At 38.6% G+C, this 18,679-nt stretch overlaps 1 protein-coding gene across 2 annotated transcripts in view; it reads right to left on the bottom strand.

The window, feature by feature from the left end:
* Positions 1–14,678, bottom strand: part of ATAD5 (ATPase family AAA domain containing 5) — a 35,249-nt gene extending 20,571 nt beyond the window's left edge. For both annotated transcript variants that reach the window (XM_006059396.4, XM_006059397.4), the window contains exons 1-7: positions 14,204–14,678; positions 9,428–11,340; positions 8,357–8,453; positions 5,057–5,212; positions 3,550–3,676; positions 2,935–3,016; positions 171–355 (exon numbers count right to left, since the gene is read on the bottom strand). In XM_006059396.4, the coding sequence (XP_006059458.2) occupies positions 171–355; positions 2,935–3,016; positions 3,550–3,676; positions 5,057–5,212; positions 8,357–8,453; positions 9,428–11,340; positions 14,204–14,269 (2,626 nt within the window). In that variant the 5' untranslated portion in view covers positions 14,270–14,678. The remainder of the gene's footprint in view (positions 1–170; positions 356–2,934; positions 3,017–3,549; positions 3,677–5,056; positions 5,213–8,356; positions 8,454–9,427; positions 11,341–14,203) is intronic.
* Between the last annotated feature and the right edge of the window lie 4,001 nt (positions 14,679–18,679).

Here is an 18,679-nt window from a genome sequence, read left to right as displayed (position 1 = left end):
GTAGCCCACCAGGCTCCTCTGTTGATGGGATTTCCCAGGAATAGAGAGGATAAAAAGCTACTTTAAATTCACATAAGAATTATACCTGAACCTTTGTCTCACCTAAAACCAACTTACATAGTTTCATACTGCTACTAACATTTAAAAATATCTCATAATAATAAACTCACCATGGTCTTTTTGCTGAACATGAATGACTCTCTGGAAACTGGAGCTCACTGCATTGTACACATCTAACACAGCAGCTTTCTTTGCAATCTGTCGTTTCAACAAATCTGGCAAACCGCTCATGAGGAAGTCACGCTTTGCTTTAAACTGCACATCACAATCCTGAGACTTTTCAGATGCATCTTGGCTTTTAAGAAAATAATGTGAGAAAAGGACAGCTAAGGTTATAAACACTTAAAAATACACTATAAGAAAAATATTTCTTAATTTTATGTGAAAAAAATTTAATCAGCTCCCTGAGATGTTAACTGGTCAAATTCTTTTTCTGCTTATCGTAAAAATGAAAGTCTAGTCAATAAGTATATACAGATAAAAAAGTATTGCAGAATATCCACCAAAATGTTAACAAAGGCTATCTTCGAATGGTAGGTGAGTTTTTTTTCCTGTCTTTTGTCTTCCTTTTTTTTTAAACATACATTTATATTATAATCAGATAAAATCAGTGCCACATTTCTAGAAATTAATAGAAGAACTTTTAAGTTTCCAACAGTAGGAACTATAGGGCCCTCATTACTGATGTCTCAGTTTCACCAGGCTTATCACGCATTGCTAACCCTAAGACTCCTGACTTACTCCTGACTTATGCGGGAAGGTGGTGACAGGCTAGAGGAGGATGGGGGGCGGGGAGGCCGAGGGGAGAGAGTGGTGTTGATGCATCATGGCAGGCTCCCACATGAATGTTTGTAACAGTTCAAACTATTTACTTAATAGGGGTGCATATGAATATATGCATATTATACCTGAATAAAGTTGACTTAAAAAAATATGTGTGTGTATGTTCTGTACCAAGCAAGTGCACTTAGGCACAAAATAACATAACGTTTATGTGATGTTTGGAAACAGACAAAAAATAACCAATGGCAACAGAAATCAATTAACTAATGGTAACAGCAACCAGAATAGTGACAACCTGTTGTTCTGGTGGTGGTAGGCAAACAGAAAAAGAAAAAGTAAACCAATCAGGAGTAAAAGAAAGATGTAATATCCAGATATAATATACTTGTCAAAACTGTGTGCTTAAGATATGTGCATTTAACAACAGGCAATTATTCCTCAATAAAACTGAAACAGGAAAAAAAAGACAAAATAACCTGAACTCATGTCCCTAAACCTGGTCTTCTTCGATTGTGCAACCCACTGGCCCAGATCAGAACTTAGGTGTCATCTTTCCATCTTCAACTCTCCCACCCCCAGCCCCCATGTCTAATTAATCATAATTAATTAGAACCCAGGTCTCCAGCATTGCAGGCGGATTCTTTACCAGCTGAGCCACCAGGGAAGCCCAAGAATACTGGAGTGGGTAGCTGATCCCTTCTCTAGCAGATATTCCTGATCCAGGAATCGAACCAGCATTTCCTGCATTGCAGGAAGAGTCTTAACCAACTGAGTTATCAGGGAAGCCCAATTAATCATAAAGCCTTCTTAAATTTATCTCCTAGGGAATTCCCTGGTGGTCCAGTGGTTAGGACTTCACGCTTTCACTACCAAGGGCACAGGTTCAATCCCTGGTGGGGGAACTAAAACCCCACAAGCCACATGGTGTGGCAAAAAATAAACAAATAAATGTAACTCCTAAAATCTTTCGTACATCCTCTCCAATACTTGAGCCCACACTTTCATTATCTCTCACCAGGACTCCTGTATCTACTCTAATCCCTCCAACATCCCATTCTCTGTACAACAGCCAAATTAATCCAGCAGTCAGATTAAACTTTCAAAATTCAAATGCTTAAGTTTCCATTCATGTTTAAAACCCTCTGACTGCTTCTCATTGCTCTTAGCATAGTGACAAAATCCATTCATGTGTCCTAAACGTCCTACCCACATGGGCTGGTACCACCTCTCCAGCATAATCTCACACTCTGCTCACTGTGCTCAAGTCACAGGGACATTCCTTCAACTTCCTATTTACCATGCTCCTTGCAGTCACAGGGACTCTAGATGGTCCCTCTGGATGGACCACTGCTCCTCCCCAATGAGCTCCTGCTCATCCTTCAGTTCAGGCATCATTGGCTCAGCGAATTCTTTCTTAACCAGACCAAATCTACTTAATAGAACTTTGTACCTCTCCTTAGCACAACTCCACTTCTTCACTTGTTGGCTCAATTAATGCTTAATCAGAGATTGTCTTTCCTCTAAGGTGTAAGCCTCAAGAAGACAGTGTGTGTGCTAAGTCACTCAGTTGTGTCCAACTCTTTGTGACCCTATGACTGTAGCCTTCCAGGTTCCTCTGTCCATGGGATTCTCCAGGCAAGAACACTGGAGTGGGGTGCCATTTCCTTCTCTAGGGGAAATTCCTGACCCAGGGATCAAACCTGAGTCTCTTACGTCTCCTGCATTGGCAGGCAGGTTCTTTACCAGTCAAGAGGATGGGGAATGTGTCTTACTTCCATGATATTCCTAGTACCAAACACAGTGCCTGGTACATAATGGATATTTAAATATTTACTAGGTTCATAAATCACCTTTTTGGCATTTTTGGTTTGCCTATTTATTTTTCCACTAGTGTGTCTAGAGATGGCCACAAAATTTTTGCAAAAGATCAAGATCTTCAAATTGCAGTTGTAGCAATGTCAACATTGTCATCTTTTAAAATGGACTTATTAAAGCTTCAAATGATAGTTTAAATCTTTCTCATCAAAGTAAATGAATACAAAATACATTGCATAGAATATTTTGGCATTTTAAAATCTGTATCAGACTGACCTGCTTTCATCAAAACCAAGGGCAGGATCAGCTGTCTTCTGAGTCTTTCTAGTAAGAAATAAAGGCGCGACTTTCACTTTTCCTTAGAAAAATAAATACTTAGTTTAGTATCAAGGCTTACCATCTCCACTTACCTTCAATTACTTTCAGAACTCTTTAAAAAAATTTTTAACTAAAATTTTTCTGTATAATGAGTTGGTCTCTCAACCTGGCAATATCAATATCAGAATTTCCTGAGGAGCTTTTTTTTAAGTTACAGATTCCCACAACCCACCTCTAGAGACTCTTGGTCAGTAATGTCTAGGAAAGGACCTAAAAATTTAACATTTTTAAAAATTTACCCAGATGATTTCGATGATCAGTCAGCTTTCAGAATCACTAAGTTAACTGAGGTTAAATAGATACAAAGAAATGCAATCATTTAAAATATACTCACTTACTCTTTGTAAAACTCTTTACTAACTACAACTTCACTCATTTACTCATCAAAATAGAAATATTTAATATAATTAAAAGGTTATAAGACAAGAAATTTAAATTAAATTAAAATTCAGAACTATATAATCCCCCTCAAACCTCCTAATGTTCACCATCGATATTATCAAATCTGATTACCAGGGACATTTTTAGGAGTCTTGTTAAGTTTTTTTCCTAACACATCATTCAGACACTGAAGTTTCTTCTGATTTTTCTCAGGATGCTTTACGGGAGGAGGACTTGAACTTATTATTATTACAGAGTCCTAAGACAGAATAAGAAAAAAAAATTTTAATACCATACAGTTAGTTATTACAATTTCAAAAAGATTATAGTGCTAGAAGTCATAGACAAGAAAATCATATTAGCAATTCCATACATCTCCCTGTCAGAAACTATTTGATACAAAAAATACATGATATGAATGGCAGTAGTCTGTGCTTACACCATACAAGTTCACATGATCAAAAAGAAGATTTATTATGATCATAGTTTTCTTTTTTAAAGGAGCAACTAACAAACTATATTCCAGATAAAAGAATCAATACAACCAAGCTATAAAAATTCTAGCTATCCCCTTTCAGAACTATATATCCTAGAAAAATATTAGATGAAGTTTGATAAGTACTCATATGGTCAGTATATATCTCTGAGTATCTACTATGTATAGGCAAGAGCAGACACTTGAAACACGGACAAATGAAACTCTAGAGATGGCATCAAGGTTAGAACCAGGGTTTAGGGACAGAGGGAGAGCTAATTTACGAGTGGATAGTTTAACGTCCAACAACTGATGGTCGTTAGTTGTGGTATTTCCGTATAATGGGGTATTATTTGGCAATAAAAAGACAGAAAACACTAATGCTACAACATGGATGAACCTTTGAAACATTATGCTAAATGAGAGAAGACAGATACAATGGACCATATATAGTATTATATGTGATAATATATCATTTGTATTAAATGTCCAGAACAGACAAATCTATACAGTTCGGCTAGGGCTGAGGGAGGGGAGATTGGGAGGTGACAGCTAAGGACAATGGGGGTTCTTCTGGAGGTATTAAAGTGTTCTAAAATTGACTGTGGTGATGGATGCACAACTCTATGACTGAATTGCATACTTTAAACAGTAAACTATACAGTATGAAAATTGTATCTCTCTAATAAAGCTATATGTCTCTATAATAAAACTGTTGTTGTAGTTTTTAAAAAACAGAAGATGGTGGCATTTAGCAGATCTTAAAATCTAAGTAGGAATTCCTCCAGTAGGACTGAGTACCTAATACACATTTCAAGCTGAAACTACGAACTGAAAAGAGTTAAAACTGTACCCTTTGGAGAGAAATGAATAATTTAGTAAGACAGAGTGAAAAGTGTGTATTTGAGGAAGAGGGTTGTTTTGAGGAAAGGTAGGAGCTAGTTCTGTCTATGAAGGGTCTTGAATGACTTGATAAGGATTCAGAGTGTATTCTGTGGGCAAAAGAGAGCCAAAGTCCTTTAAAAAAGAATGGAAAATTATATTCTTCCTACCACTTCAAGGCTTCCTACAAGTACTCTATCTTATTATTTTACAATGGTTTCCTTCTCTCATTTCAAACAGAAGAGAACAAAATTTATACCACTAAATATCTGTAATACTCACTTCTGTTTCTGATCTTCCAGGAAGCGTCTGATGTCTAGACGAACGTCTTAAAGGTGTCACTACTTCTTCAGTAGATTTTGACTTACTAATATGCAAAGCTTTTGCTTTTTCGATCAATTGTTTTGCTTTTGACACATTTTTTGAAGCACGGCTTACCTAAAAACAAATGTGAAATAATAATTTAGGTTTCTGGCAAATTATATTTAATAATAGAAAAAACAGAAAAGACAAAACTTTAGAGACAGTAAAAAGACAGGTGGTTGTCAGGGGAAAAGGAAGGGATGAACAGGCAGAGCACAGAGGATTGTTAAGGCAGCAAAACTACTCTGGATGGTACTATTAATATAATGGTGGATACATGTCAGTATACATTTATCTAAACCCACAGATTATGCAACACCAAGAGTAAGCCTTAACTTAAACTATGGGGACTTCCTTGGTGGCGGAATGGGTAAGAATCTGCCTGCCAATGCAGGGGACATGGGTTCGAGCCCTGGTCCAAGAAGATTCTACATGCCACGGAGCAACTAAGCCCATTCCCACAACTGCTGAAGCCAGAGCTCTAGAGCCTGGGCCCCACAAGAGAATGCCGGGCACCGCAACAAAAAGTAGGCCCACTTGCTGCAACTAGACACAGCCCTTGCAAAGCAAGTCCTAAATAAATAAATAAATGTTTTTTGGAAAGACTTAAAAATAAATAAACCATGGACCTTGGGTGATAATGATGTATCAGTGTAAGTTCATCAATGATAACAAATGCACTATTCTGATACTGATAATGGGGGAGGCTTTGCCTGTGTGGCAGCATAGGGTATATGGGAAACCTGTACCTTTTGCTCAGTCTTGCTATGAGCCTGAAAGTGCTCTAAAAACTGAAATCCACTAAATATATACATAATGGAAAAATATAATCACAGATCACACCAAATAAAGGACCAAAAAAATGCCTATTCAAATTTTACCATGGAAATGAAATTAAAATGTGTCTAATTATACTTGGTTTGCCTTCATTTTTTTACTTGAAATCTATGCAGATAAATATAATTACATTTGTTAAAAAACACCCAGAAAGATGACCATATATAAAAATTAAAAAAAAAAAAAGATGTCTGTATAGATTGGAATGGTTGGTTATTTCCATCTTCATGGCATCTTTTCTTTGTTTTTAGTCACTTTTAGGCTGAATCCTCTGGAGAGAAATTGAAAGGGCAGTAGGCATAGAAAAGAGCAAAGTCTACCCTGCAGGTCTGGCTCTGTCACTGATGTACTAAGCGACTCTGTATATTCAAATATTATCTTCCAAATTATGTGTTTTCCATATTTTGAGTTTTACAAGGTTTTACATTTGTATTAAAAACATATTGCAAACAAGCTATAAAACAGTTTACATTATACGATCTCTTTTAAAAATGACATATCTATTTAAGCACAGGAAAAAGTCTGGACTGATAAACTTGTAACTATTAAAAGTGGGTTACCCTTACAGAATAAGAGTGAAAAAAATTTAAAAAGCTTTCACTTTTATATGTATATACTACTGTGCTTTTTAAACAAACGTTTGCTATTTCTTCAAAACTTTTTAAATGTTTTTAAAAAAATGTTAAAGAGAATAGGCATAAAAAAATAAAGAACAGGCATGGGTATTCAGTACATAAGGAGGTTAGGAATGTTAGGGATTTGCTTACAGGAGTAGAGTGATAGATATCTGTTGTTCTGGTAGCAAAATTTCTGACAGGCTGGTGATAAACCTTAGGGTAATAATCCAGCTTAATTTAAATTAACAACTCCATCACTGAACCAGTTAACAAAGAGATCTGTTTTAGTAAATGCTTGGGAAAAAAATACACGTGCATTTTGGCAAGTTCTACTATTACTTGAAATTGTTTTTTTTTTCGTAATAGTTATTTTTCTGATAAAAGTTTTTAAAAGTTCTTATTTATAGAAAAACAGAAAAATAAGAAAATTAAAATCAACCATAATCCTATCACCTCAAAAAATAGTCGTTTCCAATACCTTCCTTTGTGACCGAGCTGCCTGTCCTCCCAGCTCTTACTTACTCCTAATACAACAGGAACTTCCGTCCTGACAGTTCTCTACTTTCTTCCTATTTATCAGCTTCTGGTAGCCCTCTTCCCATGCCCCCAGCTTAAAATGCACTGTGTATCACTTCAACTCTCAAAAATGTTCAACTCTCAAAAACCTTCTTTGGCACCACTGTCCTTCAAAAGAGGGCTAAATATTTACTTCATGAGATTAATGGTATGAGTACCAAGCATAATACCTGGAATGGGATAAGCTGTCAAAAAAAAAAAGGACAGTTGTTAAAGAAAAACAAAGGAGATACCAACTTTCTGTGGCAGGGGCTTTCTCCCAAGAATTACATTAGAATCACCCTGGTAGCTTTTTAGACACACACACACACTTGTATCTATTCACCCAAGGGAGAATCCAATTCTCTCAGGGAGGGGATAAGCAGTCTATTTTACAAAAGCAGCTAAACTATTCCTACACATTCTCCATTCAGGATAGTGGTAGTGGTTTTCAACTGGGGGTGATTTTTCCCTCCAGGGAATATTTAGTAATGTCTGGAGATATTTTTGGTTGCCAATACTGGGCGAGTTGGACTGCCACTGGCATCTCATGTGTAGACGCCAGGGTTACTGTTAAACACCCCATAATGCATAAGACAGTCCCCCACAACAAAGAATTATCCAGCCCATAATGTCAACAGTGCCAGGGTTGAGAGACTCCACTCTTTAGCCTCTAGAGAAATAAAACAAAAATTCAATCATGCTTATTTCTGTAACCAGCCTTAAGGAAAATGATTGGAATATAACTGTGATTAAGAACACCTTTTCTGGGACTTCCCTGGTGGTCTAGTGGCTGAAACGTTGCACTCCCAATGCAGGGGGTGGAGGTTCAATCCCTAGTCGGGGAACTAGATCTCCCATGCCACAACTAGGAGTTTGCATGCTCCAACTAAAGATACCACATGCTGCAACCAAGACCTGGACAAGCCTAAATAGATAAATTAATAAATTGAAAAAAAAAAAAAAAGAACACCTTTTCTAAGTAAACTACACGATCTTTATCAATTGCTTTCATCTCACAATAAGATATATTGCTCTTTTAATAAGCTAACTCACGGAGTGAACAGTCAAAAATAGTAAAGGGTTGTAGTTAACATAAACCAGTCTATGAATTATGTGCATCTTCTTTTGGCGTATCACTTCCAAAAGTAGTGGTGGTTGTTTTAGAAAACAGAATACCACTTACAGGACTCCCTAATATTTCAATTACCTTTCTAGTCTGTGTCTCAAAATCTTCATCAGCAGCTTCAGATTTCTTAGACCTTTTCTTAGATTTTTTTGGAGTACTAATTCTGGTGAATTTCATTCTGAAAGCAAGCCAGAAAGATATTGACAAATATTTTTATGATTATAATATCTAAGAATTTCAATTAAATATAGTAAACAACTAGCTAGAGCTCTAATTTCTGGACAGTTCTGAAGTAGAAAACAAAAAAAATCAAACCCTCCATTAGTTTCAAGTTACTAGTTCAAATGTAAGCCAAACTCATTGTTAAACTCTTAGAAAACATAAAGCTTCTTTTGTAAATCATAAGTTTTCCAGAAAATTAGTCCCTAAGATCTTTCTTATCTTCCCTGATAGCTCAGTTTGTAAAGAATCTGCCTGCAATGCAGGAGACACCTGTTCCATCCGTGGGTCAGGAAGATCCCCTGGAGAAGGGATAGGCTACCTGGTCCAGTATTCTTGGGCTTCCCTTGTGGCTCAGCTGGTAAAGAATCCGCCTGCAATGTGGGAGACCTGGGTTCGATCTCTGAGTTGGGAAGATCTCCTGGAGAAGGGAAAAGCTACCTACGCCAGCATTCTGGCCTGGAGAATTCTATGGACTACAGTCCATGGGGTCACAGAGACAGACAGGACTGAACAACTTTCACTCAACTTCACTTCAAAAATCTTACATTAGCCAGAACCAGCATGCAAGTATATATCTCATAGTATATGGCTCAGTTTACCTGAAGTTCTATAACTTATTTTTAATCTCATGTTTGCTAAATGCACAGAATTCTTATTTGAATGATATTCCTCCAGAAATTAGCAACTATGATAAACAAGAGTGTAAAGCTCATCTAAAATACATCCAGAATTCTTCTGAAAGCATGCCTGACTTTAAGTATGGAAAATAAGCAACATTTTTGAAACCCTGTTTTCTTTTTCTTATAAATAAACTGTGTTCTAGGGGGAAAAAAAAACACCAAACTACTCTCCAGTGCTTGACGTCTTTTCCTTCGAATCTAATAACTTACACAGAATATTCAGAACCTGAGAACAAAACAGAACTTTTACCTAATAGGACTCTCTGAATCAGAAGGTATTGTTATTAATTCCGCTGTATATAAGTGATGCTTCTCTGATAAGCTGGCTGCTTTTGGAGTAGAAGCTTTGACTGGACTATCCTCTTGCACAACTTCAGAATCAGTACCTATATGGATTATTGTAGCAGGCGTGCTGCTGCTTCTTACAGATCTTCTGCTTGATTTGGGTGTAGAAACATTTCCCAAGCTGTCTTCAGTCTCAGCTTTAGACTGTATAACCTTATCCTTAACTGGTAAGCTGGTTTTTTTTGAAGACTTATTATTACACAGAGAGGAAATCTTTCCAGGGTCATCATTTGCTGTACGTTCAAAAACAAGACTTTCCCTGTTAAATAATGTGCTGTTTTTGAAAAGTTCTGTTTTCTTTTGTCTTAAACTCATTCTAAGACTGTTTTGATTTTGCTTCTCTTTAAAGGAAAGAGTTGTTTCTTTTTCCTGAGTATTTCCCTCTCTATTTTCAGCTGGAATACCAACAGTCTCTAACATTTTTTTATTCTTTTTCTTCAGTGTTTTACTTTTCCCCTTAGGAAAACTTCCTTTATCAGTGTAGGGCTGTGAACTGCCAGGATTTGAAACCATTTGGGTATTAGGATTTTCCATGATTTTTTTAGAATGATTATCTCTTTCTTCCTCATTTGAAGATTTTTCATTGAGCTCTTTCTGCTTATCAGAAGACTTTTTGACTCCATTTTTAAGTGCATCTGATACTGGCTGCCTAAATGCTTTCATAAACTGTTGTCTTTCTTCTAGAGTGCATTTAGGTTTCACAGCATCAGAGCTTCCAGCTTCCAACACCGCCAATTCTAGTTCTTCCTCATGTATAACAACATTAGATTTTCTTTTCTGAACTGCCTGTTCATTCTCAGGATCAGAAAGACTACTTTCCATTTCCACCTGCTTTTGTTTCAAGAAAATGGAGGGTATTTTTCCTGTCTTTTTTGGGGGGATAGGGTGAACTTGCGCAAGAACAGTGACTGTCTTAAAGCGGGTCTGCTGGGAAATTTCATAGGTTTCAGGGTCACTCATAGAATCACTTCTGACTGTATCCTCAACAGTTTCAGAAGGAATACAAATTGACACTGTAGAGTCTGGTGTCTGCTCCACTTCATTTTCCTTGTGACTTTTTAAAAATTCCTCATATGAGACAGTTATTGTACTATCTTTTAACGGGGCTATTTCAGTTATTTGATCTCTAGGCTCAGCATCATTTACAGTACTTTTGATTTCATTAGTTAGGGAAGGCCTTATCTGTTTACTGTTGTTACCATCTTTTTTAAGGAGATTTAGTTCCTCTGCTAAGGATAAGCTTTCAGATAGATCTATGACCTCTCTGTGCTTCCTTTTTCTCAGTGTTCTGCGATCTTTTTTTGAGGGCCCATATTTAGGATTTACTTTCTTAGAACTTTTTTTGGAGGTCACAGTGCTTGATTGTTTTTTGAGACTTTGAATACTTTCTGCAAGTACCTCGACATGTTTCTTGTCAAGTAAAGTGGAAGTACTACTTTCCACAAAATCGTTATCTAAACTATAGTCTTCTTTGCTCTCATCACTGTTAATTTCAATTGGAGTTTTATGTTCAGTTTTAATACTTAGTCGATGAGATAAATTTAGTCTCTTTCTTCTCTTCTTACAGTGCGTATTTGAGAGCATTTCCAAACAGTCTTTGCCACTGTCAGCAGGCAATGGTGTGGATGACTTTGTCTTGCACTTTTTTGTTGTCTGAGTCTTCTCATTTGTGAATGAAGTCTTTCTAAAGTAATTCAGAATATTATTGGATTTGGGTGGAGAGAAAACCCTGTCTCCAGTCTTCCCCATGGGTGATAAATACTTTGTGATTGTTCTGCAAGAAGTTCTGTCATCATCTTTCCTTCGCTTCTTGCATGCCTATCAATTTAAAAGAAGAAAAAAGCACTTATTTCAAGCAAAATACTATAAAGTTTAAACACGGATTTATTATTTTATGTAATGGGATTAAAAAAAAAGGCTTCCTTACTTGATAAACATGATATATTAGGAAGAAAAAGAACTTTAAACTTAAACCTACAATCAAATCTCAATGTCACATTGAGTTACACAATTATAACTTGTGTACTTCACTGTATGTATACTTCAATAGAAAGTTTCAAGGACACTATATTTGTGTACAAATACATTAATTATTGTTGGCCTCTGTTCATTTAATAACCTTCAAATAGTACCACAAAACAGAATTTGCAATGAACATGTTACATACAAACACATAAAGTCTGACCCATGATAGGAACTTTATAAATAGTTTCCATTTCCTTTATGGTTTTTTAGCTAAAAGTAAACAAATTATTCTATTTCCAAGAAACAGGTACACAGGGAACAAGCCTAGGATCCCAAAATTTACTAATTAAGCAAAAATTATAGTGGGCACTTACTACAAATAAATAAGATTTTCCAATATTTTAATATGCTATTAAAACAAAAAAAGATGCTTGCTCTTTGGAAGAAAAGCTATGACCAACCTAGACAGCATATGAAAAAGCAAAGACATTACTTTGCTGACAAAGGTCTGTCTAGTCAAAGCTATGGTTTCTCCAGTAGTCATGTATGGATGTAAGAGTTGGACTATAAAGAAAGCTGAGAGCCAAAGAATGGATGCTTTTGAACTGTGGGGTTGGAGAAGACTCTTGAGACTCCCTTGGACTGCAAGGAGATCAAACCAGTCAATCCTAAAGGAAATCAGTGCTGAATATTCATTGGAAGGACCGATGCTGAAACTAAAACACCAGTACTTTGGAGTTTTACCCCGATGCTGGGAAAGACTGAAGGCGGGAGGAGAATGGGACAACAGAGGATGAGGTGGTTGGATGGCACCACCGATTCGATGGACATGGGTTTGAGCAAGCTCTAGGAGTTGCCGATGGACAGGGAAACCTGGCGTGCTGCAGTCCATGGGGTCGCAGAGTCAGACATGACTGACCAACTGAACTGAACTGATTAAAACAGTTACTGCCCGACTCCTACACTATTCATTGCCCTTATAAAAAACCTCCATCAGTCTTTTTGTTATTTTTCATTTCCTTCAGTTCATTTATTAGAATAAACTTGCCAGAATAACAAGGAAACCTTTTTTTAAAAAACATAAGTAATCGAGAAATTATACTTCTAGAAAATGTACATGTATTATAAAGCTATCATGATTAAAGCACAGTACTGATGCACAAATAGGCAATTGAACAGAACCCTTTAGAAAACCAGAAAAAGACTTAGATATTTAAGAATTGGCATATGATAATAATAGCACTCAAGTCAGTGGGCAAAGAAGCAGTTAACAGAAACTATTGGGGCAAATTTCTAACCCTTTGGATAAATATAAGGCAAAATAAATTACAGACAGATTAAAATTTTACCTCTTAAAATGAAGTGATAAATGTATTAGAAGAAAATGCTAGTGAGTTGTTAGTATTACTATCCTGAATTGGTATCAGAGGCGGTATACCATAGGCTCTGGTGTTAGGCAGATCTAAGTTCAAGTGCTGGTTCTGTCATCTACTAGTGTGGGACCTTAAGCAAATTATTTTTAATTTTCTAATTTACTTCTTCTAACCTAATTTAGATGGTTGGATGGCATCACTGACTCAATGGATGTGAGTTTGAGCAAACACAGGGAGATAGTGAAGGACAGGGAAGCCTGGCATGCGGCAATTCATGGGGTCACAAACAGTCAGGCACAGTTTAATAACTGAACAACAACAACCTAGTTTAACTTACTTTTAATTACTACTTAACCTCTCATCCACAGAATACAGATAATAACACCTCATCACAGAGTTGATATACCCTTCCAATACTGAACAGTAAATATTACTGTGAAATAACCCTCTAAGCCGGGCATCAAAAACAGAAACTGTAACAAAAAGACGGGAAAACTGCCCAAACAAAAAGCAAGAACTGTGTGATTCCACTATTAAAAGTTCTTTTTCACACCTAAGACAAGCAGAGCAAGTGCCTTGATTTAGCAAACAAGCACCAGCATAACACCTAATAACAAGTAGACAACAGAACTCAATTCTAAACAGAAAGAGTCCCAGTTACATAAGTGAATATACATCTTGGCTCACTTCAAGGACATACATACAGTGAATACATACGTCAGACAGACTACAAGCCTGAGATGAAAAGGTGTAAAAATATAGCAACCATCCACTTTAAGATGCTACTTCACTACTTCATGGTGTTAGAAGCTCCTTATAACAACTGCTAGTACATTTCACTGAAACTTGATGAACACAATAGAAGAACAGTATGGCAAGGTGGGACTTCTAACTGCAGTATTTTAAGCTAAAGAAGAATGAGAAAGTGGTTTTTAAATGAAGGGTTCTCTTTGACTCCTGTAGCGACAATCTAATCGGTATTCCCAGAGCAGGTGGATTTGGGTGGACAAGTAGGACTCAAAGATTCTTTTCAACGTTAAAGTTCTCTGCTTCCTTATCATGAACTCAAACTAGACCATAGGATCCTTGATGACACTAACAAAGTCCAAAACAGCCAGTTTCAACATTTCAGGATCTGGTCCTTAACTAGGCATCCTGAAGTCCCCGCAAACACCTCACAGTCCTAACGTTTGTCAGGACCTATCACGTCTTCAAGAAACAATACACCCCAGCAATTGTTGCACACAATGTCACAACTCTGTGAGGCCTCACCAGGTCCCTCCTTTGCCCTCATAGATCCTAAACTGGGATCACTCCTCACAAACGGAGATATCCAAGCTCACCTCAATCTCGTAGTCCCTCACCAGAGGGGGAGCAGCTGTCGCCGCCATGGCCAGGACCCCCACCATGCTCCCTCCTTTCCGGAATACCAGTTCCTAGGACCTTGCGCGGCCCGGCCCGGCTTGTCGGGAGGCCATGGAGGCGGCCGACTCCAGCAGGAGCGAGGACCTGGGCCGCGGGGTCCACCTCGGACTCCCCCGCGCCCACGGCCCGGGGTGGTCGCAGAGGCTGGGCCCAGCTCAGCCGAGTCGAACGCGGGAAGAGGCGGTAAGAAAGCGCGGGCAGAGAGAACCCTCGGGCGTGGTTGGTGAGCGTGGGGTGCCCCCGAGGCGGGCGCGCCAGTCCTGTGTGATCGAGGCTGGGGGTCCTGCAGGAAAAGCAGGTCGAACGCAGAACCAACCCCTGAGCTTCGAAGGGAGTTCTTGTCAATTGGGTTTTCGCGCCGACTGGCGCGCAGGGGGCGGAGCTTAGGTTGCTTCCGGACGCTGCGCGGACGGTGAGCCCAGAGGGCCAAAATACTTCTTTGCCAAACCTACGGGAGGCGGGACTGTTTGATCGAGAAACTAAAAGTAGCGGGGAGTTCGCCGATTTCAAACTTCTAACGCCCAGTTTCACGAATGAGGATGTGCTTTGACTAAGTCACTTGGTGGCAAAATTAAAACCGTATACTTTTTTTTGGCCGCCTGTGGGATCTTAGTTACCCCGCCAGGAATTGAACCGGCATCCTCAGTAGTGAAAACGCTGAGTCCCAACCACTGGTTTAGGCCAGTAATTCCCTAAACCCCTATATTTTGATACCCCAGATTAGCCCCTATTTAAAAGTGAAAATTCGAGAAATATCGAAAAAGGAATAATGATTGATTACACTCCTCTCACAGGGACTAAAAGGTTATTTTGGCAAGCGTCCTACCTCTAGACACGCCCACTTGGGGGTCCAAGATTTCGACTTTCTACTCTTTTTCTTTTTTTCCAGGTCTTTTTCCTATTTATTTATTTTGTGTGTGTGTATGTGTGTCTCTTCGACTTTTTAGTCCTAATTGAACTCATTTATTCCAGTGGATTTTGTCCGCACGAGCAGCTACGAGCCCGCGGTTATCGCCTCTGCAGGCTGGCGTGTGTCCGAATTGTCCCTGGGTACCAATGGCACCCCACTCCAGTACTCTTGCCTGGAAAATCCCATGGACCGAGGAGCCTGGAAAGCTGCGGTCCATGGGGTCGCTGAGGGTCGGACACGACTGAGCGACTTCACTTTCACTTTTCACTTCCATGCATTGGAGAAGGAAATGGCAACCCACTCCAGTATTCTTGCCTGGAGAATCCCAGGGACGGGGGAGCCTGGTGGGCTGCCGTCTATGGGGTCGCACAGAGTCGGACACGACTGAAGTGACTTAGCAGCAACCAGCAGTATGCTAGTTTGTAGTCACGATAATTTCATGTATCTTTTGCATTGTTTTCATACATATGTTTAGCTTTACATTTTTTTACATGACACTTGCAATTTACACACTGTATTTATTTTGTTTGAGTGCATAAGTACACGATGTGTAAAAGCTGAAACAAGACATGTAAACAGACCTATCAAATGAGAGCGAGAAGCCACCTTGTTCATCGGGTTATGCAAACTGATTTTAACTGTTGAGTAACTGCGTCTATCATGGTATTTGCTATTGTCTGGACAACATAAAGAGTACAAATGTCTCCAATGAAATTAGTGGGAATTACATTCTCTTTGAAAATTGTTAACCTTGATAAGGTTTTACGGGAAGGAAGACTGCACTTCTGAGTATAAACTGTTTTGTTGTTTTGGTTTGATTTGTTTATAACTCGTGTAGAATAAGAATACGCTCTAGGAGAACGGAGAAGAGGAGGAGTAGGAGGCGGAGCTAGAGTTGGGGGGCGGAAGAGGAGGAATCGATTAGAAAATTACTGAAAAAAACTGAAAGTCTCTCTGATTTCCACCCCCAAATTCAGTTTCTTCCTCTTAGCCGCAAAGGCAGCCAATATTACCTATTTGGTGGATAGTATTGCAGACTTTCTTTGGGGGGCTTCCCTGGTGGCTCAGACGGTAAAGAATCTTCCTGCAATGCAGGACACCCGGGTTCGATCCGGAATTCTACGTATATGGATACATAAATGTATGTAAAAGTACATATAAACATATCTGTAGGAAAATCTTTAGCTTTGTTTTTCTTTACATAGAAAGTAGCAACGTAAATATCCCTCAGCAATTTTTTTTTTCCCCGTTGTCTTCAAGACCCAGCCATGATACAGGTCCACTTGATTCGTTCTCTTTCATTCCCGAGCATTTCACCCAATTATGCACCTTTTATTTACCCATTTCTTTAGCGATGATCGTTTAAATTGTCTTCAGTTTTCTGTTAGACAAATAGTGAGTTGATGAACCTTCTTGTCTCCTTGAACACAAGTAGTGCTTTTCCATGATACACACCTAGATGTGGAATTGCTAGTTTCTGGAGTATGCAGTCGGAGAAGGCAATGGCGCCCCACTCCAGTGCCCTTGCCTGGAAAATCCATGAACGAAGGAGCATGGTAGGCTGCAGTCCATAGGGTCGCCAAGAGTCAGACACGACTGAGGGACTTCACTTTCACTTTTTACTTTCATGCATTGAAGAAGGAAATGGCAACCCACTCCAGTGTTCTTGCTTGGAGAATCCCAGGGATGGGGAAGCCTGGTGGGCTGCCATCTATGGGGTCGCACTGAGTCAGACACGACTGAAGCGACTTAGCAGCAGCAGCAGCAGCAGAGTATGCAGTGCTTTTTAGTCTTCCAAAAAACTACATATTTAAAATGTGTTGTGTTGTTAAGCATTTGCACTGAATTTATTTTTAGATATTGAGTTAGTATTTTACACAAATTTATTTAGGAGCTTATGGCATTTATTAATTTTAAATTAAATGAGCGGTCATATTTGTATGGCAATTTAGCATTTACAATGTGCCTATGTTGTTTTCTGTTATCTTTCTCATCTGGCTAATCCTTACTTTTAAAAATTATTATTAGCTTTTATATTCATCCAAATAATGCCTGTATTTGGTTAAATATGTCAAAGAGCTTCACAAAGCTTTTAATAAAAAAACACCTAATTTCTATTTCAACCCCCAGTTCTATTTCCCAGAGGCAACCACTTTCAAAATTCTTCTAGCACTATAAATATCTGCTTAACTTTAAATAATCCATTTTCTTTACACAGCTATTTCTTGATCTAACAATTGTAAACAGTATTCACTAATGTTCTGTTATGGTGGTGAAGGATTTAATTCTCTTGTAACACCACCCTCCACTCTTCCTCTCCTTCCACATTCCCAATATAGCTAAATTATGAAGACTTGTAAACAAGTTCATAGACGCTTTATTTGTAATAGTGAAAATCTGGGAACAACCTATCAACAGTATATCCATTCCATGGAATACTGCTGCTGCTGCTGCTGCTAAGTCACTTCAGCCGTGTCCAACTCTGTGCAACCCCATAGACGGCAGCCCACCAGGCTCCCCTGTCCCTGGGATTCTCCAGGCAAGAACACTGGAGTGGGTTGCCATTTCCTTCTCCAGTGCATGAAAGTGAAAAGTAAAAGTGAAGTCACTTAGTCCTGTCTGACTCTTAGAGACCTCATGGACTATAGCCCACCAGGGTCCTCCATCCATGGGATTTTCCAGGCAAGAGCACTGGAGTGGAGTGCCATTGTCTTCTCTGTCCATGGAATACTACTCAGCAGTAAAAAGAAATGAACTATCAATACATGAAATAACATGAATGAATCTCAAAATCCTTCTGTTGAGTAAAAGAAGCCAGATGAAAAAAGAGTATATACTGCATGATTCTATTTTTCTAAAATTTGAGAAAATGCAAATTAATTTCTACTGACAGGAAGCAGATCATCATTGCCTGTGTTCAGGAGTTGAAGAAGGCATGGATTACAAAAGAATGTGTCACATGGAAAGTTTGGGGAGTGATAGAAATGTTTGTTATTTTGGTTATGGTAATGGTTCCCCATGAAAAAGTTAATCACATTATATGTTTTAAATACATGCAGTTTATTGCAAATCAGTTATACTCAATAAAGCTGTTTTTAAAAATTGTTAACGCTGATTGAAGTTTTTCAGCATGGGCAGGACTCATTCGTGGGTTCTATAGTAGGATGATCAGAAGATGAACTAGCATTTTCACTGAGGAATTTCCCAGTATTAAGAGGTGGAGGTCTTTTCTCTGGACCACTTGGTTTCTCCAATCTATTTAGGGGCATGTGTGGGTACTCAGTCACTCAGTATTCTCCAACTCTTTGCAAACCTAAGGACTGTTGCCCACCAACCTCATCTGTCCATGGGATTCTCCAGGCAAGAATACTAGAGTGGGTTGCCATGCCCTCCTCTAAGGGATCTTCCCAACCCAGGGATCAATCTTATGTCTCCTGCATTGGCAGGTGGATTCTTTACCACTAGTGCCACCTGCGAAACCCTT

The sequence above is a fragment of the Bubalus bubalis genome, chromosome 3, assembly GCF_019923935.1.
Source record: "Bubalus bubalis isolate 160015118507 breed Murrah chromosome 3, NDDB_SH_1, whole genome shotgun sequence".
In the NCBI taxonomy this organism is placed as follows: Eukaryota; Metazoa; Chordata; class Mammalia; order Artiodactyla; family Bovidae; genus Bubalus; species Bubalus bubalis.
Note: the sequence above shows the minus strand (reverse complement) of the source record. Positions and strands in the feature narration are given on the sequence as shown.